Here is an 18,469-nt window from a genome sequence, read left to right as displayed (position 1 = left end):
AAAGCAGATGCCAAAAAAACATAAACAGATCGCGCCGATATATCAAATAGATGAAAAGGGGAAGGAAATATAAAAGTGAAAATAAGGATTACCAAACAGAAAAAAAAAACTAGTTGGAGGAAATTAAAGGAATCATCAGTACTCGATCTCAATCACAAAAACACACTAAGAGCATACATTGACAAGCAAAACTAAAAGCATGGCATAAAACTGTACAAATACTGAACGACATACAAGCGAAACGTGCTGGCGTCTTATCTATCGGCTGTCAATCGATGTTAAGAAACATGAGAGCAGGAGCTGATGTAGACGAGGGTCCTTTTCTATTCTTTTTGGATGATGACCAACACAGAAGGAAGAAAGCAACAGTGAGGCGAGATTATATGCTTCTTACAAAATTGTGCACTTTTTCTGCTTCTTCGGCGCCGCCTTTGGTGTCAGGACAGCTCTGGATTGAATAAGATTAGATAAGGCTGCATATGGAGCAATCAGATTATAGAAAGTAGAAGACTCACCTGATAGCCTCGTCAAAGACATTCTTGAGTCCCTTTTGTGTCAATGCAGAGCATTCTAGATATCTATGCAGCGCAATTGTCTCGGTCAGCTCTCGAGTGATCACTATCATTATAAAGAAAGGTGGAAAGAACTGCATACTTTACAGCGTGTATATCCTTGGCCATTTGCAGTCCCTGCGGGTACGTTATCGGTGACATTCTCTTCTCTCGTAGCTTGTCGACGACCTCTTTGTCTTCTCTCAAATCAAGCTTTGTGCCGACGAGGATGATGGGAGTGTTTGGCGCATGGTGCGATATTTCAGGAAACCACTGCGGCGAACAGTTAGAACAGGCCCGCTTTCGACCACCTTGAAAGATAAGAAAGTGACTACACACCTTTGTCCGCACGTTCTCAAACGAAGGCGGGCTGACGAGCGAAAAACAAATCAAAAAGACACCGGTTTGTGGGTACGAGAGCGGTCGCAGCCGGTCGTAGTCCTCCTGGCCGGCGGTATCCCACAGTCCGAGGTTGATCGGTTTCGAGTCCACCATGACGTTTGCCGAGTAATTGTCAAAGCTGCAAAAACACAAGAAAAAGAATGGTCAGCGTTGTGAATTTTTTTGCGTGTGCGGTCGAGAGGGGCTTGCGGGGCGGTGGCAGGCAGTAGATCACCTGTTTCGCTGGCCCGCGAACAGCACCTGTTTGCGCTCGATCTCGCCCAGACACAGTCTTCAAGAGCACACAGCAAGTAAAGTAAAAGCAGATACATACACTGTAGGAATGTACTCGCCGGGAAAGGCATTGGTGGTGTAGGATATAAGAAGACAGGTCTTGCCGACGGCACTGTAGACAAACGCAGGTCAGTAGGAGGGTCTGGGGGCCGCAGACAGCGGCAGAGCGGCAGCAGCAGCAGCACAGCACAAACACATACCCGTCGCCGGTGACGACACACTTGATGCTCTGCATTTGGGAATATCACGACGGGGAGTGAGCAGGGTGGCAGCGAGAGAGAGAGAGATGGGAAGGAGGAGAGAAGTCCCCCTGCGTCTGGGTCTGTTGCTGGGCGGATGTCAGCTCCGCGGGTCTCGTTCCGGGCTCGGTTCCGCATCGAGGTCAGGTCTACCGACGAACAGCTCCCAATCTATTTCTTATATCTACAAATCCACGAAAATCTAGGAAATCAAAGCGACCTGTCGATATTCGCTCGAGGAAGCTTATTCTCGTCGTCGCCTTTTTTATCCTGCACCGCCCTGCGCCCGTGCTATTCGCGAGCATTGCCTCACAAAACTCGACATCGCCCACAGCGGGCCCGTAAACTCCATGTCATACCAGTAGTTCACGCTGCAGCACAGCCCGTCCTCGTCCGAGACCTGCGACACCTTGTGAAACCACAGCGCGGGCAGATACAGCACGTCGCCCGGGCGGAGAACGACCTCCAGCACCCGACACCGCCGCTGCCACTCGTCTCTGCCGTCGATGGCGTCCGGGTCCATCGTCGGCCAGGGCACAGTGGTCCCGTCCTCGGTTACGGAGAAGTCGTTGTCGTCCCCGGCCTTTACGTATTCTGCTTGCCGCAGTGCGGTCTCTGTTGGCGATCCGTACTGGTTAGCCATTCCTTCTTCAGTATCTTTCACTATTCTGTGCGTTGCTCTGCCGTTGCAGGTAACTATAGCGAGAAACGACAAGTGAAAACATATGGAGGTATAATCTGTAACTTACCCTTCACACAGATGTATTCTGCTGGGGCGATTAGCTTGAAGATCTTCTCGCCGAGAACCTGGACGTGCAAGTTTTCGTACGGATCTAGTAAACCAGCAGTCAGACACGACCGCTCTCCCTCCCTGGATCTCTATTCTGTATTCAAAAAAACAGCCTCACCTTTGTGCAAACTTGTAGCGCTCTTGCTGCTTCCTATCCACAGATTCACCGCCTCTGGCTGCGCGCCTGCAACAGATGCGCAATGTAAGCACACGATCTACACAATCGCACAGATATCAACAACTCACCGAAAGCCTCCGACGCCCACGACAGCTCACTATCAACATCGTCAGCCAGCTGTGGGAACTCGCGAGGCAGGTTGTTGTTCTGGGACTGCATGTAGCACACGGTGGCAGCGTCCTTGTCCGCCAGCTTGTCTGCGAACTCTGTGAACGGCATCGTCGACGTGAACGGCTGCACAAACTGCTCGCCGACCGGAGAATCTGCGTTTCTGCGTTGACCAAGTCAGTCGGTTTCCTGTCGCGTTGTGAAAGCAAAGAGGTGCGCTACCCGAACGGGGTCTCGGCAACAGAGACAGTCGCGCTCCCCAGCTTTTCCAAAAAGTACTGCTTCGACCACCGACGGCCGGAGGTGGGGTCGAAAGCCGGCCACTCAAACGCAGCACCTGCTTCAGCAGTCAGCATCTACACCAGCTCACCACAAACAAGAACGAGCCCGCACCTCTGTAAATCATTGGAAAGTTGGTGTGAACCTGGCGCAGGAACTCCAGAGGCGAGGGCGGGAACCGGACTTCGGGGACGAACGAGGTCGTGAGGTCCTGGTGCAGCTCAATGAGCTCCACGAGCGCGTCCTCAAGCTGCCTGCTCACCGGACCATCGCTGTCCTGCGTCTGCTGCATCAGATTGTCGCTGATCAGGATCAAAAGGCACCGCGATATCAAAGACCGCGAACAACCGGACGATGAGGGCGATCCGGGGCAAGGGCTTTTCTCCCGCGTCGAGCTCCAAAAAAAGAACTCACGTACGTCACCACCACAACCAACCTCCCCCCGGTCACGGTCTTCGCGTCTTTTTCTATCAACAAAGCCTTTATCTGCCCTTTGCCTGCTACTCCGGCCTTCTCTGTCATTGCTAGAATCCGGCACACGTTGTCCTTGTTCTGTACCAATGAACGATTCCGGTCCGAGCACGCCCGCGGACGTGGCGAGCGCGCCCTCTGGTGCCGCCTCCTCGACATCCGCAACAATCACTTCTGATCCTCAGGCCGCCTACGAGAAAGAGCGGGTCCAAACCCTGCTGCAATCTGATGTGTGTTATTTTTGGATTTTAGTTGGGCTTTGGGATGGAGATCGTGTTGTGCTGGCTTTCTAACTCTTGTTCGCGTGCAGGTCGGTGTCGAGTTACTTCTGAAACGGCTGAAGCTCAGTATCGGGTCCGGCAAGGTATTTACAGTATCTGAGCAAACTCGCTCGCGATAACAGAGCCTGATTCTTTCGTTTTTATTTATCTAGGAATTCTCGACCTTTCTGAAAAAGCGCGCCGCTGCAGAAGATGACAGCGCGACGGGTAGGAAGCTCATCTCATACTCATCTATCAATAACTCTACTAACCGCATCCCCCACCACAGCTCTCAAGCGACTTGTCCGCACAACACAGGAAGCTATTCGCAAACCCGATGGTCGTCAAGACTCGTTCTCCGCGCGCCTGGAAGAAACCCTGCGGATCCACGAGCAACTGGCAGAACACAGCAGCAAGTTCGCGGCATTCGTCGGTCAGATGCACGACCATCTCGCAGATCTGTGCAAGGAGACCGAACGATCGAGAAAAATGCTCAAGGAGAAAGGGTTGAGGGACGAAAAGAACGTGATTGATGCCGAGCAGACCGCCATCAAATCGCAGACAAAGTACAACACACTGGCCGAGGAATTTGATCGCGTGCGTACCGGCGATCCTACGAAGCGCTCAATGAAGTTCAAGAGCAACAAAAATGGACCACAGGTGAGTACTGCAGATAAATACTGATCTGCTATCGAGCAAGTCTCTGACTGGTCTTGTCAATCTAGTACGAGGAAGAGCTTCACAGAAAAGTCATGGCCGCCGAATCCGAATACAAACAAAAGGTGCAGACTGCCCAGTCTATGCTCCGCGATTTGCTAAATGTGCAGCGGCCAGATACAGTCCGTCAGCTACGCAGCACTCTCGAGACCTTTGACTCTGGCCTCACGCTCCAGTTCCAGCGCTACACAAACCTCTGCGAGGCTCTCTTTCTCAGCAAGGGTCTGGCGGTCAGCCCGATGAAGGCTGACGAATTTGGCGCCAGGAGTATTTCTGACATGTCGAGCGAGGTTGATAACGATACTGATTTCCTCAAATATGTCTTACATGAAGGCAGTGGAAAGGTTCTGCGACGTAAGGAGGTCGAGTTCAAACAACACAAGGCCGTCGGAGGCAGCTCATCCTCCACCTCCCGGCCAAAGACGACCACCGTCGCCGGGGCGACCGTCGCAGGCACTGTATCGCAGCCATCTAGTCGTAATGTCTCTGGTGCGACTGCACCAAAACAAATAACATCAGCATCAGCAGCAGCATCAGCCGCCGCCGCTGCGCCGTCGTCGTCGCCCGCACCCGCACAGCAGAAATTCATTCCCTCGACTGCCTCGGTACCGAGCTCTTCCGCGTCGAACGGTTCGTCAGCTCCAGGCCCATACAAGACATCGTCCATGCTGCTTGCCGACAATCCTCCGCAGCAGCCAAAAGCAGCGCCGGTCGCTGCAGTCTCGCCATATGTACCGATTCCGATCCCGCCGGTTCCGAACGGAAACAAGAGCGCTAGCAGCCCGGTAATCGGCAGCACCAACAACGTGAGCAACAACGGTGAACCCAGCAAGGCCGTGCCACCAGAGGTCTCGTCGCCGTACATGGAGTCTACGCCTAGCGTGCCAACTCCGCAGTACGGTCGGGTGTTTGGCGTCCCGCTCGAGGTGCTGATGGAAGAGGAGCGGGTGCAGCTGAACGTTGAGAACGTGATCGCACCGGCGATGGTGCTCAAGCTGATTGAGGCCGTGGACAAGTACGGTCTTGACAAGGAAGGTATATATAACCTGCAGGGCTCGTCGCAGGAGATTGAGCACATCCAGAGCTTGTTCGAGAGCACGAATCCGCTGTATGTCGAGTTGGGTGATTTGAGCATGATCCACAACGACGTGTATGCGGTCGGTACAACGTTGAAGCTGTACTTCAAGGCTCTGCCGGATTCGCTATTCACCGACGTCGCCTACGACAAATTTGTCGAGGCGTCCAAGATCACGGACGATAACCTGCGACGGGACAGTATGCATTACCTGGTGAACGACCTTCCTGACTCGAACTACACGACGTTGCGGTACCTGATTCTGCATCTGTCGCGGGTGCAGGACAACTTCAGGGTGAACAAGATGACGATTAGAAATCTGGCAAAGGAATGGGGTACGATTCTGATGAGCGGTGACCCGCGTGACGCGGAGTCCCATGCGATTGTCGTCAGCACGATCCTGACCAACTGCTACTTGATCTTTGCCAGTTAATTCTCTCTTATTTCGTGTATGCTATTTCTTTTCAAAGGGCATTTTGTACAAACAGTGTGAATTCTAGTTGATAGTAATAATAATCGATAATCAGTGGATGTAAGAAAGTGGCTGGAGGGTTTAAACTTTAAGCTCGGCGAGCAGCAAGCCCGGTCGTTTACCTCTCCTCCTCCTTCCTGCTACTCCTCGTCCTCTTTATCCCTCGTCCCTCTGCTCACCTCCTCTGCTTCACCAAACCGTGTTCTGGCTGTATCATTGCAGCAATTGTGCCTGAATTTCTGCTTGCTGTTTGCTTGCTTTGATTCACTGCCTCCGGAGACACAGCCCCTCCCTTCCTCCTCTCCTCACAGTGGCATCCCACTCCAGCTACTCCTGCGGAGACGTGACCTTTGGTCTTTTGTCTGCGGCCATATATCCCTACTCAGCCATGCGAAACAAGTTCAGGCCAAAGCACCAGCGTCTGATTCTGCAATGCTTCCCCGGCGGCCGGGCGAGCGAGAAGCACCCGAACTCGAGCGAGCTCTCGTACCTGCTCTACTACGTCTCGACGCGTCGGTCAAAGCTGCTCAAGGTCGGCCGGTTCCTCGAGCGCAAGGCAAAGTCGGACGTCTGGCACGCGCGGACGGGCAACGTGCAGGTGATTTTGGATATCTCGCGCGCGCTGATTGATCGCTGTCCGACGGACTTGAATCTGTTTGCCGATTTCATTATCTCGATCCTTACTACTGTTCTCAACACGAACGATCTGGCAATGTGCCAGTATTCCGAAGCCACCGTATGCATTGCTCATTCTGATAATATCTTTTTTTCCGCTATTGACCTTTGATAATTCTGTCGTCTAGTTCCGATCATTCTGCAAACACCACGATGGCGGCCTGCTCGCAGACGACCAAGTCTTTTTGCAAAAATTCATAAACCTCCTCAAGCTCTACATGTCTATCGGCCATCGCTCGTCGGCCGCACACGACGACAGCTGGACGCTGATCAGTCTACGAGCTGCGAAATCGATCTCCTCGTCCGAAGCACTGTACTCATCCAACGGCCAGCTTCAGGAGCAGATCAAAATCATCGCACCCTCGATCCTCGACCAGCTCTATTCGGACACGAACGACAATCTGTTTGCGATCAATGCGCGCTTGCAGGCTCTTACTGCTGCTTCTACCGGGAAAGGCGACTCGGAGCATAGTTTGAATAATGCGAGCGCATCGCAGCGACGATCGGTCGACGTTGAGACGGCTGGTAATGGAGATGTTGACGATGACGAAGCAAGTTTGCTTGCGCTACAATCCCTGCGTAAGCTGTTTGAATCGTCAGACTCTGGACCGCCACAGGTGCGGTACTCTTCGCTAGCGGTTGTACGGTATATTCTCGCGCACTCGAAGAACGAGTCGTGGGCGACAAGCATGGTGGACTTGATGGCGCAATGGACACCAGTCCAAAGCCGGTTTGTGATTCTGCGAAGTCTGCTCGAGATCCTGACGGTGCTGCCGAACGACGAGATGAAGCAAAAGCTAGTAATCACCAAGCTGATTTCGTCGCTGCTGTCGTCGAGCGTAAACCTTGCCGGGCTATCGGTGCTGGACGTGTTGCACATTATCTTTTCGCAGATTTTAAGTCTGATTGAGCTCGAGCCGAACGGGATTTTGAAGTCGCCTGATCGGGAGCGGCGGGAGCTTGTTGAGCGGCTTGCGGTTGCGGCGGGGGATTTGGCGTCGCATATCTACTACTCTAATCAGATTGCGGATATGGTGACGGAAGTGCTTGTGAACATGCGGCCGCCGCATTCTGGGAATGATCACGGGAAGCATGGGAACGGCGGCAACAAATCAAGTAGCGACTACAGCAATCTCGAGAAGGAAGAGAGCGACGACGAGCGCGGCAAGAGCAGTCATAATGGCGGCAAGAAGAGTATCGGGATTGTCGATAGCACGGTTGAGCCGCTCGCCGGCCCACCGTCGACGGTGAATTCGTTTACGAATCTGGAGAAATACCTGGCCAGGGCGCGAAACTACGGGTCAGCAGATAAGGATGCGATAATCATCGGCCTGCAGATTGTGAAGGAGGTCATCCAGATTGCAAATAGTGTGGAGACGGGCGTGAAGCGGAACGTGGTCCCGTTGCAGGCTTGGGATCATACAGAGTGGGCGCTGACGGATGCGAGCTCGGCGGTGCAGCATGCGTATGCGGCTGCTTTGCTGGAGTATCTGCAGACCGAGGTTGCGAATGATATGAGTGGTACGTTTGCGCTGGGGAAGCACGTCTCGTCAAAGAGCGGGTTTTTGGCAAAGCTGCATTTGGCGCTCTACGACTACGCGCTGCGAGAATCGAATACGGAGGAGGATTACTGTATTATAAACTCAATCCTGCTGGGTGTTGCGGACGCACCAGAGTGTTTTGGGATAGTGTACGGGCTACCGATGGTTTTGCACTTGCAGGAGACGGTGCATAGTCAAAAGCTTGGGTTCTCGGGCGCGGTCGGCGATCAGTTGAAGCTAAAGTCGGAGAATCTGATGTATCTTGATAGTATTGTACTGACGTATCTGTCGGCGGTGGCGTCGAAGCTGGATAGCGAGACGCTCAAGAGAGAGGTTGAAGGAGATATTGCGCGGCGCAAGTCGTCTCAGTCATGGAAGACTGCAATCACGAATCCAGCAAGGAAGTTGTCGACAAAGGGCGATATCTTTGCAGAGAAGGAGAAGAAGTCGCCGGCGATGCAGCTCGGAGGCGATTCGGACGGCGACTCGGACGAGGGTTCAGATGTCGCGAACGAAAAAAACAAGAGCAACGAGGAATCGAATGGAATTAGCAATGGATCCGGAAGCAGCGTTGACCGGACTACTGTGGCACAGGCTTTGGAGTCGGTCGGGTTACCGGAGGATGTCAAGGCCGAGTTTGTTGGTCCATGGAGCCGAGAGCTGATCATGAAAGAGAGTGAGTTTGCTTTGTTTTTTCCGATGTTGAGGTACTTTGGCTAATGAGACTGTAGAATCGGATGTGGCACAGTCGTCTATAGCGGACAAGGACTTTCCATTGATCTTCAGGGTGGTTACGGGAACAAACTCGAAGGCGCGGACGCACAAGCCGATTCGTGCTGCGTGGTAGTGTGTTGTATTTGGTATTTTGACACGGGAAATTTGTTATTTTTGATGTTTTTGTTGTGTGTGAGTAATGCTGGAATAGAGAATGTTAAGATACAAACTCGAGCTGGGAATCGTTCTACGTGGGTTAGATAGAGTAAAAAGAAGAAAAGAGAGAACAAGACGCACTAAACGAAACGGAAGGAGTAGACCTTCAGACGCCTGCCACCGATCAGCGACAACCTCAAAAATGAGCGAGTCCGAGTCTGCTTCGCGATAGACGAGCGCGCAGAGGTCGATGGTGTATAAGAACGAGAGACCGAGCGCGGGCTTGAGCGCGACGGCGCCGAACTGCGACTGCACGGGATCAGACGGCAGAGCCGAGACCGCGGACGATAGCAGAAAAGCAATGATTTGACGGGCACGCACGACGTCTCCGAGCTGGGCGAGCGCGTCGGCCATTTCGCGGTGGCGGAGGGCGGTGTGGGGAGAGAAGAGGGCGGAGAAGGAGTCGAGCACGAGCACGAGCGGGGCGGTGGTATCTTTCTCCAGCTCAGCGACCGTCTCGCGCAGACCTGTGGGATCAAACACGCGCACGACAGAGACCCGGTCGCATACAGAGTCGCCGGTGATGGACTCGTCGGCGGAGTCGCGGAGATGGGCGGTGACGACGTCGCGGAGGACGAGGCCGGAGAAGCTGCCGCGGGCGTCGATCCAGACGGCCTCTGCGGTCGGCGAGAGAACGAGCTCGGCGGCGACGCGGTGCATTGCAAAGACGGATGCAGCCGCGAGCTCGGCCGGGCCCGCAGCGAGAACGCAGAGACGCGCGGGCGGGAAGAGGCCGCGGTCCATGTGGAGCTGCTGGTGGTGGTGAGGCTCTGGGTGAGCGCAGGGGAAGCGAGCGAGGGGAGCGCCGCACGAGGAGTGGCGCGCATCAGGTTAGGTTAGGGCTCAACCCTACACGCGAAAAGCAGTCACGCAGCTGTCTCTGCCCGCAGCCGGCAGCCGCGAGCGGACCGCGTCGCAGCGACGTCTCGAAAGCACTCGGCCCAAACCACAACCTGCAACTCAGCAAACCGGTCGGACACTCACCAGCAACATCCACCACAGCAGCAACAGCAGGACTTCTTTCGCCAGTTGTTCTTTTACTTGTTGATTCTCATTTAAGCAGAGTATACACGATGAGCACCTTCGAATCGGTTATTGTCATTGATGGTATGTGAAGATCATAGAGAGAGAGAGATGAGAACATGGAAACAAGATAGACAGGACAAGAAGACGAGAGCAAGAGAATAATAAGAGAGGAGAAGCATTCAGACCTTCATATCTTTGTCTTGTCTGTTTTCTGTCTATGTCCATGTCCTTTGTTTCTATGCAATAATCCTCGACACAGTTACTAACTCCTCGCAGGCAAGGGACATCTCCTTGGACGTCTCGCTTCCATCATCGCCAAGCAGCTTCTCAACGGCCAGAAGATTGTCGTTGTCAGAACTGAGGATCTCAACATCTCTGGCGAGTTCTTCCGTGCTAAGCGTATGTCTTCTTCCTTTTTTCTCTCTCATCTCCACTCCCACTCTAACTCTTCTCCAGTCAAATACCACGCCTACCTCCGCAAGGGAACCCGCTACAACAAGACCCGTGGTCCCTTCCACTTCCGTGCCCCTTCGCGCATCTTGTACAAGACCATCCGCGGAATGATCGCCCACAAGACCGCCCGTGGCAAGGCCGCTCTCGAGCGCCTAAAAGTTTTCGAGGGTGTCCCCCCACCATACGACAAGAAGAAGCGCGTCGTTGTCCCCCAGGCCCTCCGTGTCCTGAGACTGAAGCCTGGCCGCAAATACACCACCGTCGGCCGGTTGAGCCACGAGGTCGGCTGGAAGTACCAGGACGTTGTCTCCCGTCTTGAGGAGCGACGAAAGGTCAAGTCGGCTGCTTTCTACGCCAAGAAGAAGGCTGAGGCTGCTAAGGTCTCTGCCGTCAAGAAGGAGGTTGCTGGTGAGGTCAGCGAGAAGCTGGTGGCGTTGGGTTACTAGATATGTACTTGAAAAAAAAAGTGTGTGTGTTTTTGAGCAGTGCGGCCGGGAACAAGCGAAGAGACGGAAAAGGAGTGTTTAAAATGGGCATATTATACATACTATAATGGTTTTCCTTGTCTTTTTAAGCGCTTTATTTTTGTAATTTATGTATCTATCGATATGAACAACAACTTTACTATTTAAGAAAGAGTAGATTGCGTAGTAGAAAGAGATAACGCCGTATTGTACAATGATCCAAACACCAACTTGTAGTAGTACTGACTTACAGTATACTAACACAGTATACTAACACCGTATACTAACTCACAGTAATACATCTTCCGCCATCCTTCGTGCTGTCTTTATACCTGCGAGCAGTTGCCCGTCGCGCGATGGCCTGTTCGCCTGCCTCGATCTTTGCGAGTGCATTCCGAGCAACGCGTTCGTCGAGCTCGACCTCTTCAGCTCTGATGTACTGCCAATTCGCATGTCTCGAGCACCGTCGTTTCTCAAGCATACAGACCTCATCCTCGCTCGCACCTTCACCCAAAATCCCTACTATCTCTTGTAAATCTATCGGCACCTGCACCTGCTGCTTCCGTTTCCGCTGCGGTGCCGCGCGCTTCGGCTTCCTGCTATTTCCAGCCGCTGATCTCGCTGCTGCTGCTTCTGCCGCTGCCGCCGCTGCTTCTGCCGCCTCCCTCTTCTCCTGCTCCTCGAGCTCGGCCATCATCCGCGCGCGCGTCTCCTCCTGTCTGATCTTGAACTGGCTGATTTCGCGCAGCGCGCGCTGGCCTTCCTGCGAATCGCACCAGGCCTGCCACTCTGCGTCGTCCCAGACAAGTTTGCGGTCGAACCCGCAGATTGTCTTTTGTGCGGACGCGCGCAGTTTTATAAAGTCGATGTAGGCTGCCTTGTTCTCGATGTACTGCAGCGCCTGGTTGATCTCGCGGCGCTCGGCGGCGAGGTTGCTTAGTACCCTGCGCTCCTCGGCCAAGTAGAGTCCGCGTTCTTCATCGAGTGGCGCTGATGTTGTTGATGAGGAGAGAAATAATGACGACAAAGGCTTGGGTGTAGGCGCGGGCGAGGACGCCGAGGACGCGGGTGCCGAGGCCGACACCGACGACGGCGGGTCCGGAAGCTGGATGAACTCTCCGAGCAGCTTGAACCGCGAAAGCGATCCCGCGCTTTTTACAACCGCCGCAAGCTCTGCGGGTGAGATCGGTTGGTTGCGATAGCCGTCGTCAGTTGTTGATGGTGATGACTTGCTGCTGCTGCTGCCGCGCGTGTGCACGTCAATGTTGAGCTTGAACCACTCCACGCCGTGTTCAGGCGAGCAATACTTTGACCGTTGGGCGCTGGACTTATTCGTCTTATCAAACAACGCCGGTTTCCTACACGACGGCAGCAGACACTTTCGTTTCCAGCTCGTCTGCCCGAGACTCTTCTTCGCGCAATTCGGACAGCAATACGACTCGATCAGCTCGCCGTCTTCCTCCGCAACGCCCACGCACTTGCCGTGGAACCAGTCGTCGCAAAAGTCGCAGCCGACCATCCAAAGACCCATATCTGGGCGTCTGCAGATGCAGTAGACCTCTGCTTTCGATGACGGGGCCATTGTGGGTGTGGTGAAGTGAAGAAGGGATGGAGACCGAGAGGAGAAGGAGCAAGATGATCTCCCAACTTTAAACTTTAAATCTGTGAATTTTCTGAATATTCTCCTCAACTCTGTTTATTGTAAACTATTCAGATTCAGATATATCAGAGATAAACATGCTCACATTCTGTCCAGACTGCTCGAATCTGTTAACGGTATCTATTCACTGGTCTGACTCTTGCTGCTTTTCTACAAGTACTAACACCTCCAGATCTCCCGATCCTCGGCGGGAAACTACAGATTCGAATGCAAATCCTGTCCCTATGAATTCCCCATCCACGAAAAAATGGAAATCTACGAGCGCCGAGCTATGAAGCGAAAACAGCTCGACGATATCCTCGGCGGTGCTGGAGCCTGGGATAACGCGGATCAGACTGCTGGTGCGTAGTCCTTCCTACTTCCTCTTCTTCTGCTGATATGCTAACGGCTCTTCTAGCTCAATGTCCCAAGGACTGTGGAAATGACAGAGCTTACTACTTCCAGCTTCAGATTAGAAGTGCAGATGAGCCTATGACTACTTTCTATCGGGTAAGTCTTTCTCTGACGGTTCTTCTTGATGTTTTATATCTAATTGTCCTTCGTATAGTGTACAAACTGCTTTCACCAGTGGCGCGAGAATTGATTCAGAGAGCTTTTATACACCCTTGTTCTTCCCTTTGTTATTCATTTTGCATGGAGTTTGGCTGTTTCTTGTTTGTCTTATCAATCTAATATCTACTCATTTGGACTGTTTCTTGTCGTTATCTATCGAACATCACTCATCCTTGCCATACCCAACTCCCGCCTTGAACCCTCCAAACTGATCTCTCCCCGGCGCATCATCCTTCACCCAGATCGCCATCGACACCCCAGGACAGGTAAACGTAGCAAACCCGTCCCCGCCGATCTTGACCTCTCCCTCCTGCCACCCAAGCACATCCGTCCACACCTCGTCCTTGTGCTCTTCGCCCACAAACATCCTCTTCTCGCCCGGCCCCGCGTTCGAAATCACGACCGCCATCCCGGCCGGCTTGTCCCATGTGCCGTGTCGCACCCAGCCCAAACAGGTAGAAAAGTCAAAATAATCATCCTGCTTTCCATACGCATACAGCTTGCGCGCGAGAATGATGTCCGGCAACTGCCCTCCACACGACGGCTCCTCCTTAAACTCCCCGGAGATGCCCTCGAGATCGCCCCAAAACACACAAGGATACCCCTCCTCTCTAAGCATAATCAAAGCATACGCAAGCGGCTTGAAGAACCCCTCAATCGGCGCCTCGAGTGCCTGATGCGGCTGCGTGTCGTGATTCATCACCAGCGTCACCGCAGCCACCGGCCGCACCTGCACCAGCGAGCCGTCAAAGATCTTGCGGAGATCATACGACTCGGTGCGCGATGCCTCAGAGAAATTATACACCAGCGGCGCGTCAAACAGGCTGAACTTGGAGCCCTGCATGCGGTCAAGATACGCAGTCATGTCCGCGAGCGAGTCCTTCCAAAACTCGCCGACAAAGAAAAAGTCCTCGTTGACGTTCGCCTTCAGGTAGTCCAAAAACTCACGCAGATAATCCTCCGAGAAATGCTTCACCGCGTCAAACCGCATGCCGCGCAGCGACAGCAGTTTCGCAAGCCACACACCCCATTCGTTGATATCTTTCTTCACCTCCGGATGGGCGTGGTCGATATCGGCAAACATCAGATAATCAAAGTTGCCTTTCTCGGTGTCGACGCTCTGCGCCCATGACTTGAACTCGCCCTGGATCTTGTAGATTGCCGTCTTTTCGTTCGCAGCGTTATAGTCCGTGCCGGAGAAATGCTCCCAGTGCCACTTCATGGCGGAGTACTTGTCGCCTCGGCCTGGGAAGTCGAAGCCAAGCCAGCCTTCGATCTCGTACGGCTCAGAGATTGTCTTTGTGCGATCTACCGACAGTCAATAAGAGATCAATCGTCAATGCTAGTCAGAAAGTCATAGTCATACCATCCGGATCGACCTCCACAACAAGACACTTCTCAGTCTTGTCGGCGGCTGCTTTATGATTCAGCACAGCATCTGCGTAGAGAAGCACGTTGCAATCATCGGCCGCGGTCGAGAGCTCGAGGAGATCATCTTTGGAACCCCATTTGGTCGGCACAGAGCCTTTCTGATCAAACTCGCCGAGATCCCAGAGATCATAACTGAACAGCGTTAATGCCTAGTACCAACAATTGAGAAAGGTAGGTATTCGTACATGTCATAGCCGTTGCCGGAGGGAGAAGAGGCTTTGCAAGGGGGCGGGATCCACAGCGCGGTGATGCCCATATCGCTGTACTTTTGAACATCGCGCGCCAGCCGTTTCCTGCAGCCAAAGACAAGGTCAGTAGATACAACAAAACAGCTTCTCGCTTCTACTGAATTACCAGTGCGTGTGGTCATCTAATATCAAAGAGTCAGCTATGAGCAGAGAGCATAAGTGCTGCCGTCGAGATCAAGACACACCTGGGATGTACCACTCGAACGCCTGCAAGATTGTAGCGTTTTCAGGCGTAGGTGTCTGCTCGTCTGGCTTGTCGTCAGCCATCTCTTTGTCTGTTGCTTAGATTCTGGTTTCTGTCTCTGCAGTAGAAAAGCGAATTGACTTGAATCGAACAAGTTGCTCGCTGTTCGCGTGCCTGTTCGAGAGATCGACAGTGGATGATCTGCCCCCTCGACACGTGCCCTGACCTGCCCACCGGCCCACTCTGCTCGATTTAGAAATACCATCTACATTTCATATGATGAATGAGTTTATAATAACACGCCTACTCGCACTGGACTACAGTAGAGCTTGAAGACTTTTTACTAATGCTGTCTTGTTCATTATACTTCCCGATATGGCAATATATACACTAACCGCCGTTTAAATTCCCAATCATCTCCATATATACACTCTCTGTCCATAATATACAACAAGGAAACGTATTCACTACTACTAGCGATCAACCACTCTAGGCTCAGCCTCGTCCACGTCCGCAGCCGTAGTAAGGCCCAGTCCGACCGTCTGGTATGCCATCCGCAATCTGATAAACATAGCACTGCTGGTATGCCTTTCGGCCTGGTTTGCGTACCAATACTCAGCCTGCCGTTTGTCCCATTGCACCCGTATATACTCTCTAAACCGCTCTCTGAATTCCTCGTCGGACATCGCAAGTATCCCACGCAGCACCTTCTGATCAAGCGACCACCCGCGCCAGTGACTGCGCGTCGTCCTCTCGTCCGCAAGCGGCAGCAACCGCGACACTCCAAGTCCCTGCACGGGCCGACAGTACCGCAGCTCGCGCTTGGACATCGTGCCCAGCCCCAGCGCCCTCGTCAGAACATACCGCTCCTTCCAATTATCGAGTTCTGGTTCGGCCTGTTTCTCGCACGTGCTGACAAACTGCGGCATGTACGCGTCCGGAGTCATCGGCCACGCCAGATATTTCTCGCACGCGGTCCACAGGCGATACCGGGGCGTGTCTGGCTCAAACGTCGGCGTGAGGTCTATTCTGAATGGGAACTCTGAATAGATCTCTGACGGGTCAAACAGCAGATTGCACGGCGCAGCGAGACGAGCGGCAGGGACTGTCGGTGCTTCTGAAACCTTCAGCTGATCAATGTTGTTCCCAATATTGTGAAACCACAGTTGCGCCTGCGTAAGGCGCTCAACCGTCTCTGGACGCAGCTTAAGTCCGGAGTCGCATAATTTCCCATATAGCATTTCGAGCACGGTGTTGCAGTTGACGTGGAACCCGCATTTCAGAGCGCATGAGAAAAGGTAATGGAACGACCGCGCGTTGGGCTCCACCTTGTACTTTTTCTTGAACGTAGCCAGGATTCCCAGCATCCGCTCCAGTCGCCGGTTGGCAGACAAGTGTCTGAGAAAGATATTGAGCGTCGCCGTCGTCAGCTCCAGATCGTTTCGCACCGAGGTCGCCGTCAGAAGAAATGCCCAAGCGGTCGCAAGGTCAGCGTGCACGATACGGTCAAGCAGCGAATTCAATGTCGCGAGGTTGAATGTCCTCATCATCTCGGGAGATATGGCCTCTAGGATGCGCGACAAGGGGACGTATTTCTGAATCTCGTTAAAGAAGCCCTGCAGCATCACACCATCGAGGACAAATCCCTGTAAAAGCATCTGTCGAATGACTTCCACCTGAAGCCGTGTGCCGTTGACAATCATGAGCATCAGCGTCCATGTGTCCTTGTCTGCGCGAACAGAAAGACTGTCCATGAGCAACAAAATCCTGGTCGCGTAATAGAGGTTGCGCGCCTGCACGCATGCTCTGAGAAGATAGTTCAACGTCTTTGTGTCTGGATCGATGTCTGCATTAAGCATGTCGGCGAGAAACGCCACTGCCTGTCTCGGGGCCTTGTGTTCGGCAAAGTACAAGATCGCAAGGTTGTACGCCCGCGTTGACAGCAGGGGCTTTATCTCAGCATTCCCGGGCCTGAAGAGCTCAATCAGACGGATTGCGACTGTGCCGAATCGGTTCGGCGTGGGATCAACTGCAATGTAGTTGTAATTCACCAGCTCGTGCACGTATCTGATCAACGACCACTCTGTAAATTCCTCAGGAGGGTCTGGAATTGGTCCCAGATTGGTCTCCACCCTCCTTATCACGGGCGGCTGCCGACGTTTATTAGCGCGGATCACCAGCTCTGTTCGTGGGAGATCTTGCGCAAAGTGCACCGGCGTCATCTTTATCAGCAACCGTATAGCCTGCGCGACAAGATCGTGTCTCCTGTTTGCGCTTTTTTGGGCAATATCCAAACTATCGATCGTATTCCGAATCTCCAGAGGCAGATCGAAAGCGCGCGGTACCTTGCCTCTTTTCGTCATCTGCTCTTCGGTCGGCTCGGCGGGTGTCATCAGTCTCTTCTGGCGCGAACTATATCTGTTGTTTGGATGCAATTTCGACCCGCTCGGTTTGACTGTTGGGTCGAGGACAGAGTTGAAATTGGCAACTAATTCTGGAAGTCTCAGTTCCGCCTCGTCACATAGCTCGAGGAGAGCGTTGAATCGCTTTGCGTCGTCTGGCCTCCTGACATATGATGGATCGAGAGCGCCGCCGTTTTCGAAAGCCAGAAGACGGTCGGATGTCGAGAGGACCGTCTGGTGATGTAATCGTTCTCTTGATTGCTCTCTTGCTCGGGCTTCTTTTCGTTCTCGGGTTTCCCTTTTTCGTTCTCGGGCTCTTTCTCGTTCTCGGGCATCCCTTTCTCGAATTTCTCTATCAATATCTAATTCAACTTCTGGTTGAAATCCTCGACCTTCTGATGGATCTGTTGGTTTTGGGGAGAGACTCGGTTCAGCGGCGCTGGCTTTTGATTCGTAGAGATTCTTGCGCAACGTGCCGTAGAATTTGTAAAAGTCGTCTTCATAAGGATCCTTGGGATACGCAATTTTCGGCACCGCTTCCGCTTCTTCTTCCAGCAAGTCGGGCTCAGGATCAAGGATATCGTTTCTCTCAAACTTGTCCTCAATCTTGCTCTCCACGTTGCTCTCATCCTTGCTCTCCTTCTTGCTCTTGTCCTTGCTCTCCTTCTTGCTCTTCTTCTCGCGTGCTCGCGCAGCCTTCGCTTCGTCCGTTTCCCAGTCCGACATAACCATGTTGAGGATAGATTTCGCGATCGAGCCGATTGCCCGACGACCGCATGAGGATGGTGACGGGGTCGATAGATGCGTCAAAGACGGTCGAGATGCGAGTAGCAACGCACGCCTGCGTTCAAGAACTGCTGTAATGCAGAACGCCTGCCGCCGAGGCCCCAGTGTACTTCTCAGCATCGCGCGGATGGCATCTCAAGAGAGAGGTGTGTTTTGTGAGGAGTCAGAGAAAAAGTTGCTGGTGGTCGGGGAGAGGTGGTATATGAAGCGCACTCCACTGTACAAGCAACTGCCGAATAACGCAGTAGTAGCTGACTATTCACCTCTATAATGATTCATATAGCAAAAACAATCTCTATGAC

General features: G+C 53.0%; 10 protein-coding genes across 10 annotated transcripts; 4 read left to right on the top strand and 6 right to left on the bottom strand.

Annotated features, from left to right (window-relative positions):
* Positions 1 to 390: 390 nt before the first annotated feature.
* Positions 391 to 1,461, bottom strand: BZA70DRAFT_238576 (rac protein; the record flags this gene model as incomplete). Its single annotated transcript, XM_064910452.1, has 6 exons — positions 391 to 448; positions 516 to 578; positions 655 to 824; positions 891 to 1,071; positions 1,267 to 1,338; positions 1,427 to 1,461. 6 exons carry the CDS (start codon positions 1,459 to 1,461, stop codon positions 391 to 393), a joined length of 579 nt encoding a protein of 192 aa, XP_064768277.1.
* Positions 1,462 to 1,730: 269 nt separating this feature from the next.
* BZA70DRAFT_289875 (phospholipase A2) lies at positions 1,731 to 3,112 on the bottom strand (the record flags this gene model as incomplete). Its single annotated transcript, XM_064914154.1, has 6 exons — positions 1,731 to 2,080; positions 2,215 to 2,298; positions 2,374 to 2,439; positions 2,502 to 2,704; positions 2,764 to 2,878; positions 2,935 to 3,112. 6 exons carry the CDS (start codon positions 3,110 to 3,112, stop codon positions 1,731 to 1,733), a joined length of 996 nt encoding a protein of 331 aa, XP_064768276.1.
* A 150-nt stretch (positions 3,113 to 3,262) lies between these two features.
* BZA70DRAFT_279385 (uncharacterized protein) lies at positions 3,263 to 5,965 on the top strand. Its single transcript, XM_064912771.1, has 5 exons — positions 3,263 to 3,521; positions 3,602 to 3,655; positions 3,725 to 3,779; positions 3,841 to 4,211; positions 4,277 to 5,965. The coding sequence occupies exons 1-5, from the start codon at positions 3,381 to 3,383 to the stop codon at positions 5,774 to 5,776; spliced, it is 2,121 nt and encodes a 706-aa protein (XP_064768275.1). The 5' UTR covers positions 3,263 to 3,380; the 3' UTR covers positions 5,777 to 5,965.
* A 25-nt stretch (positions 5,966 to 5,990) lies between these two features.
* Positions 5,991 to 8,832, top strand: BZA70DRAFT_176987 (uncharacterized protein). Its single transcript, XM_064909907.1, has 2 exons — positions 5,991 to 6,551; positions 6,619 to 8,832. Exons 1-2 carry the CDS (start codon positions 6,204 to 6,206, stop codon positions 8,749 to 8,751), a joined length of 2,481 nt encoding a protein of 826 aa, XP_064768274.1. The 5' UTR covers positions 5,991 to 6,203; the 3' UTR covers positions 8,752 to 8,832.
* BZA70DRAFT_176988 (uncharacterized protein) lies at positions 8,833 to 9,863 on the bottom strand. The gene has a single exon (XM_064909908.1). The coding sequence runs from the start codon at positions 9,703 to 9,705 to the stop codon at positions 8,914 to 8,916; it is 792 nt and encodes a 263-aa protein (XP_064768273.1). The 5' UTR covers positions 9,706 to 9,863; the 3' UTR covers positions 8,833 to 8,913.
* A 40-nt stretch (positions 9,864 to 9,903) lies between these two features.
* Positions 9,904 to 11,080, top strand: BZA70DRAFT_279380 (ribosomal protein L13 domain-containing protein). Its single transcript, XM_064912770.1, has 3 exons — positions 9,904 to 10,068; positions 10,264 to 10,386; positions 10,444 to 11,080. The coding sequence occupies exons 1-3, from the start codon at positions 10,035 to 10,037 to the stop codon at positions 10,884 to 10,886; spliced, it is 600 nt and encodes a 199-aa protein (XP_064768272.1). The 5' UTR covers positions 9,904 to 10,034; the 3' UTR covers positions 10,887 to 11,080.
* BZA70DRAFT_279378 (uncharacterized protein) lies at positions 11,081 to 12,548 on the bottom strand. The gene has a single exon (XM_064912769.1). The coding sequence runs from the start codon at positions 12,484 to 12,486 to the stop codon at positions 11,188 to 11,190; it is 1,299 nt and encodes a 432-aa protein (XP_064768271.1). The 5' UTR covers positions 12,487 to 12,548; the 3' UTR covers positions 11,081 to 11,187.
* Positions 12,549 to 12,604: 56 nt separating this feature from the next.
* On the top strand, positions 12,605 to 13,254 carry BZA70DRAFT_279377 (uncharacterized protein). Its single transcript, XM_064912768.1, has 4 exons — positions 12,605 to 12,680; positions 12,737 to 12,905; positions 12,962 to 13,053; positions 13,112 to 13,254. The coding sequence occupies exons 1-4, from the start codon at positions 12,642 to 12,644 to the stop codon at positions 13,145 to 13,147; spliced, it is 336 nt and encodes a 111-aa protein (XP_064768270.1). The 5' UTR covers positions 12,605 to 12,641; the 3' UTR covers positions 13,148 to 13,254.
* On the bottom strand, positions 13,255 to 15,147 carry BZA70DRAFT_279374 (glycoside hydrolase superfamily). The gene is made up of 5 exons (XM_064912767.1): positions 14,981 to 15,147; positions 14,902 to 14,917; positions 14,733 to 14,840; positions 14,483 to 14,679; positions 13,255 to 14,424 (listed from the first exon to the last, which is right to left on the bottom strand). Exons 1-5 carry the CDS (start codon positions 15,060 to 15,062, stop codon positions 13,280 to 13,282), a joined length of 1,548 nt encoding a protein of 515 aa, XP_064768269.1. The 5' UTR covers positions 15,063 to 15,147; the 3' UTR covers positions 13,255 to 13,279.
* An 11-nt stretch (positions 15,148 to 15,158) lies between these two features.
* BZA70DRAFT_279373 (uncharacterized protein) lies at positions 15,159 to 18,460 on the bottom strand. The gene has a single exon (XM_064912766.1). The coding sequence runs from the start codon at positions 18,285 to 18,287 to the stop codon at positions 15,453 to 15,455; it is 2,835 nt and encodes a 944-aa protein (XP_064768268.1). The 5' UTR covers positions 18,288 to 18,460; the 3' UTR covers positions 15,159 to 15,452.
* Between the last annotated feature and the right edge of the window lie 9 nt (positions 18,461 to 18,469).

The sequence above is a fragment of the Myxozyma melibiosi genome, assembly GCF_037950935.1.
Source record: "Myxozyma melibiosi strain Phaff 52-87 chromosome Unknown BZA70scaffold_6, whole genome shotgun sequence".
NCBI lineage: Eukaryota > Fungi > Ascomycota > Lipomycetes > Lipomycetales > Lipomycetaceae > Myxozyma > Myxozyma melibiosi.
The sequence above is the reverse complement of the archived record's forward strand: the minus strand, read 5'-3'. Positions and strand labels throughout refer to the sequence as shown.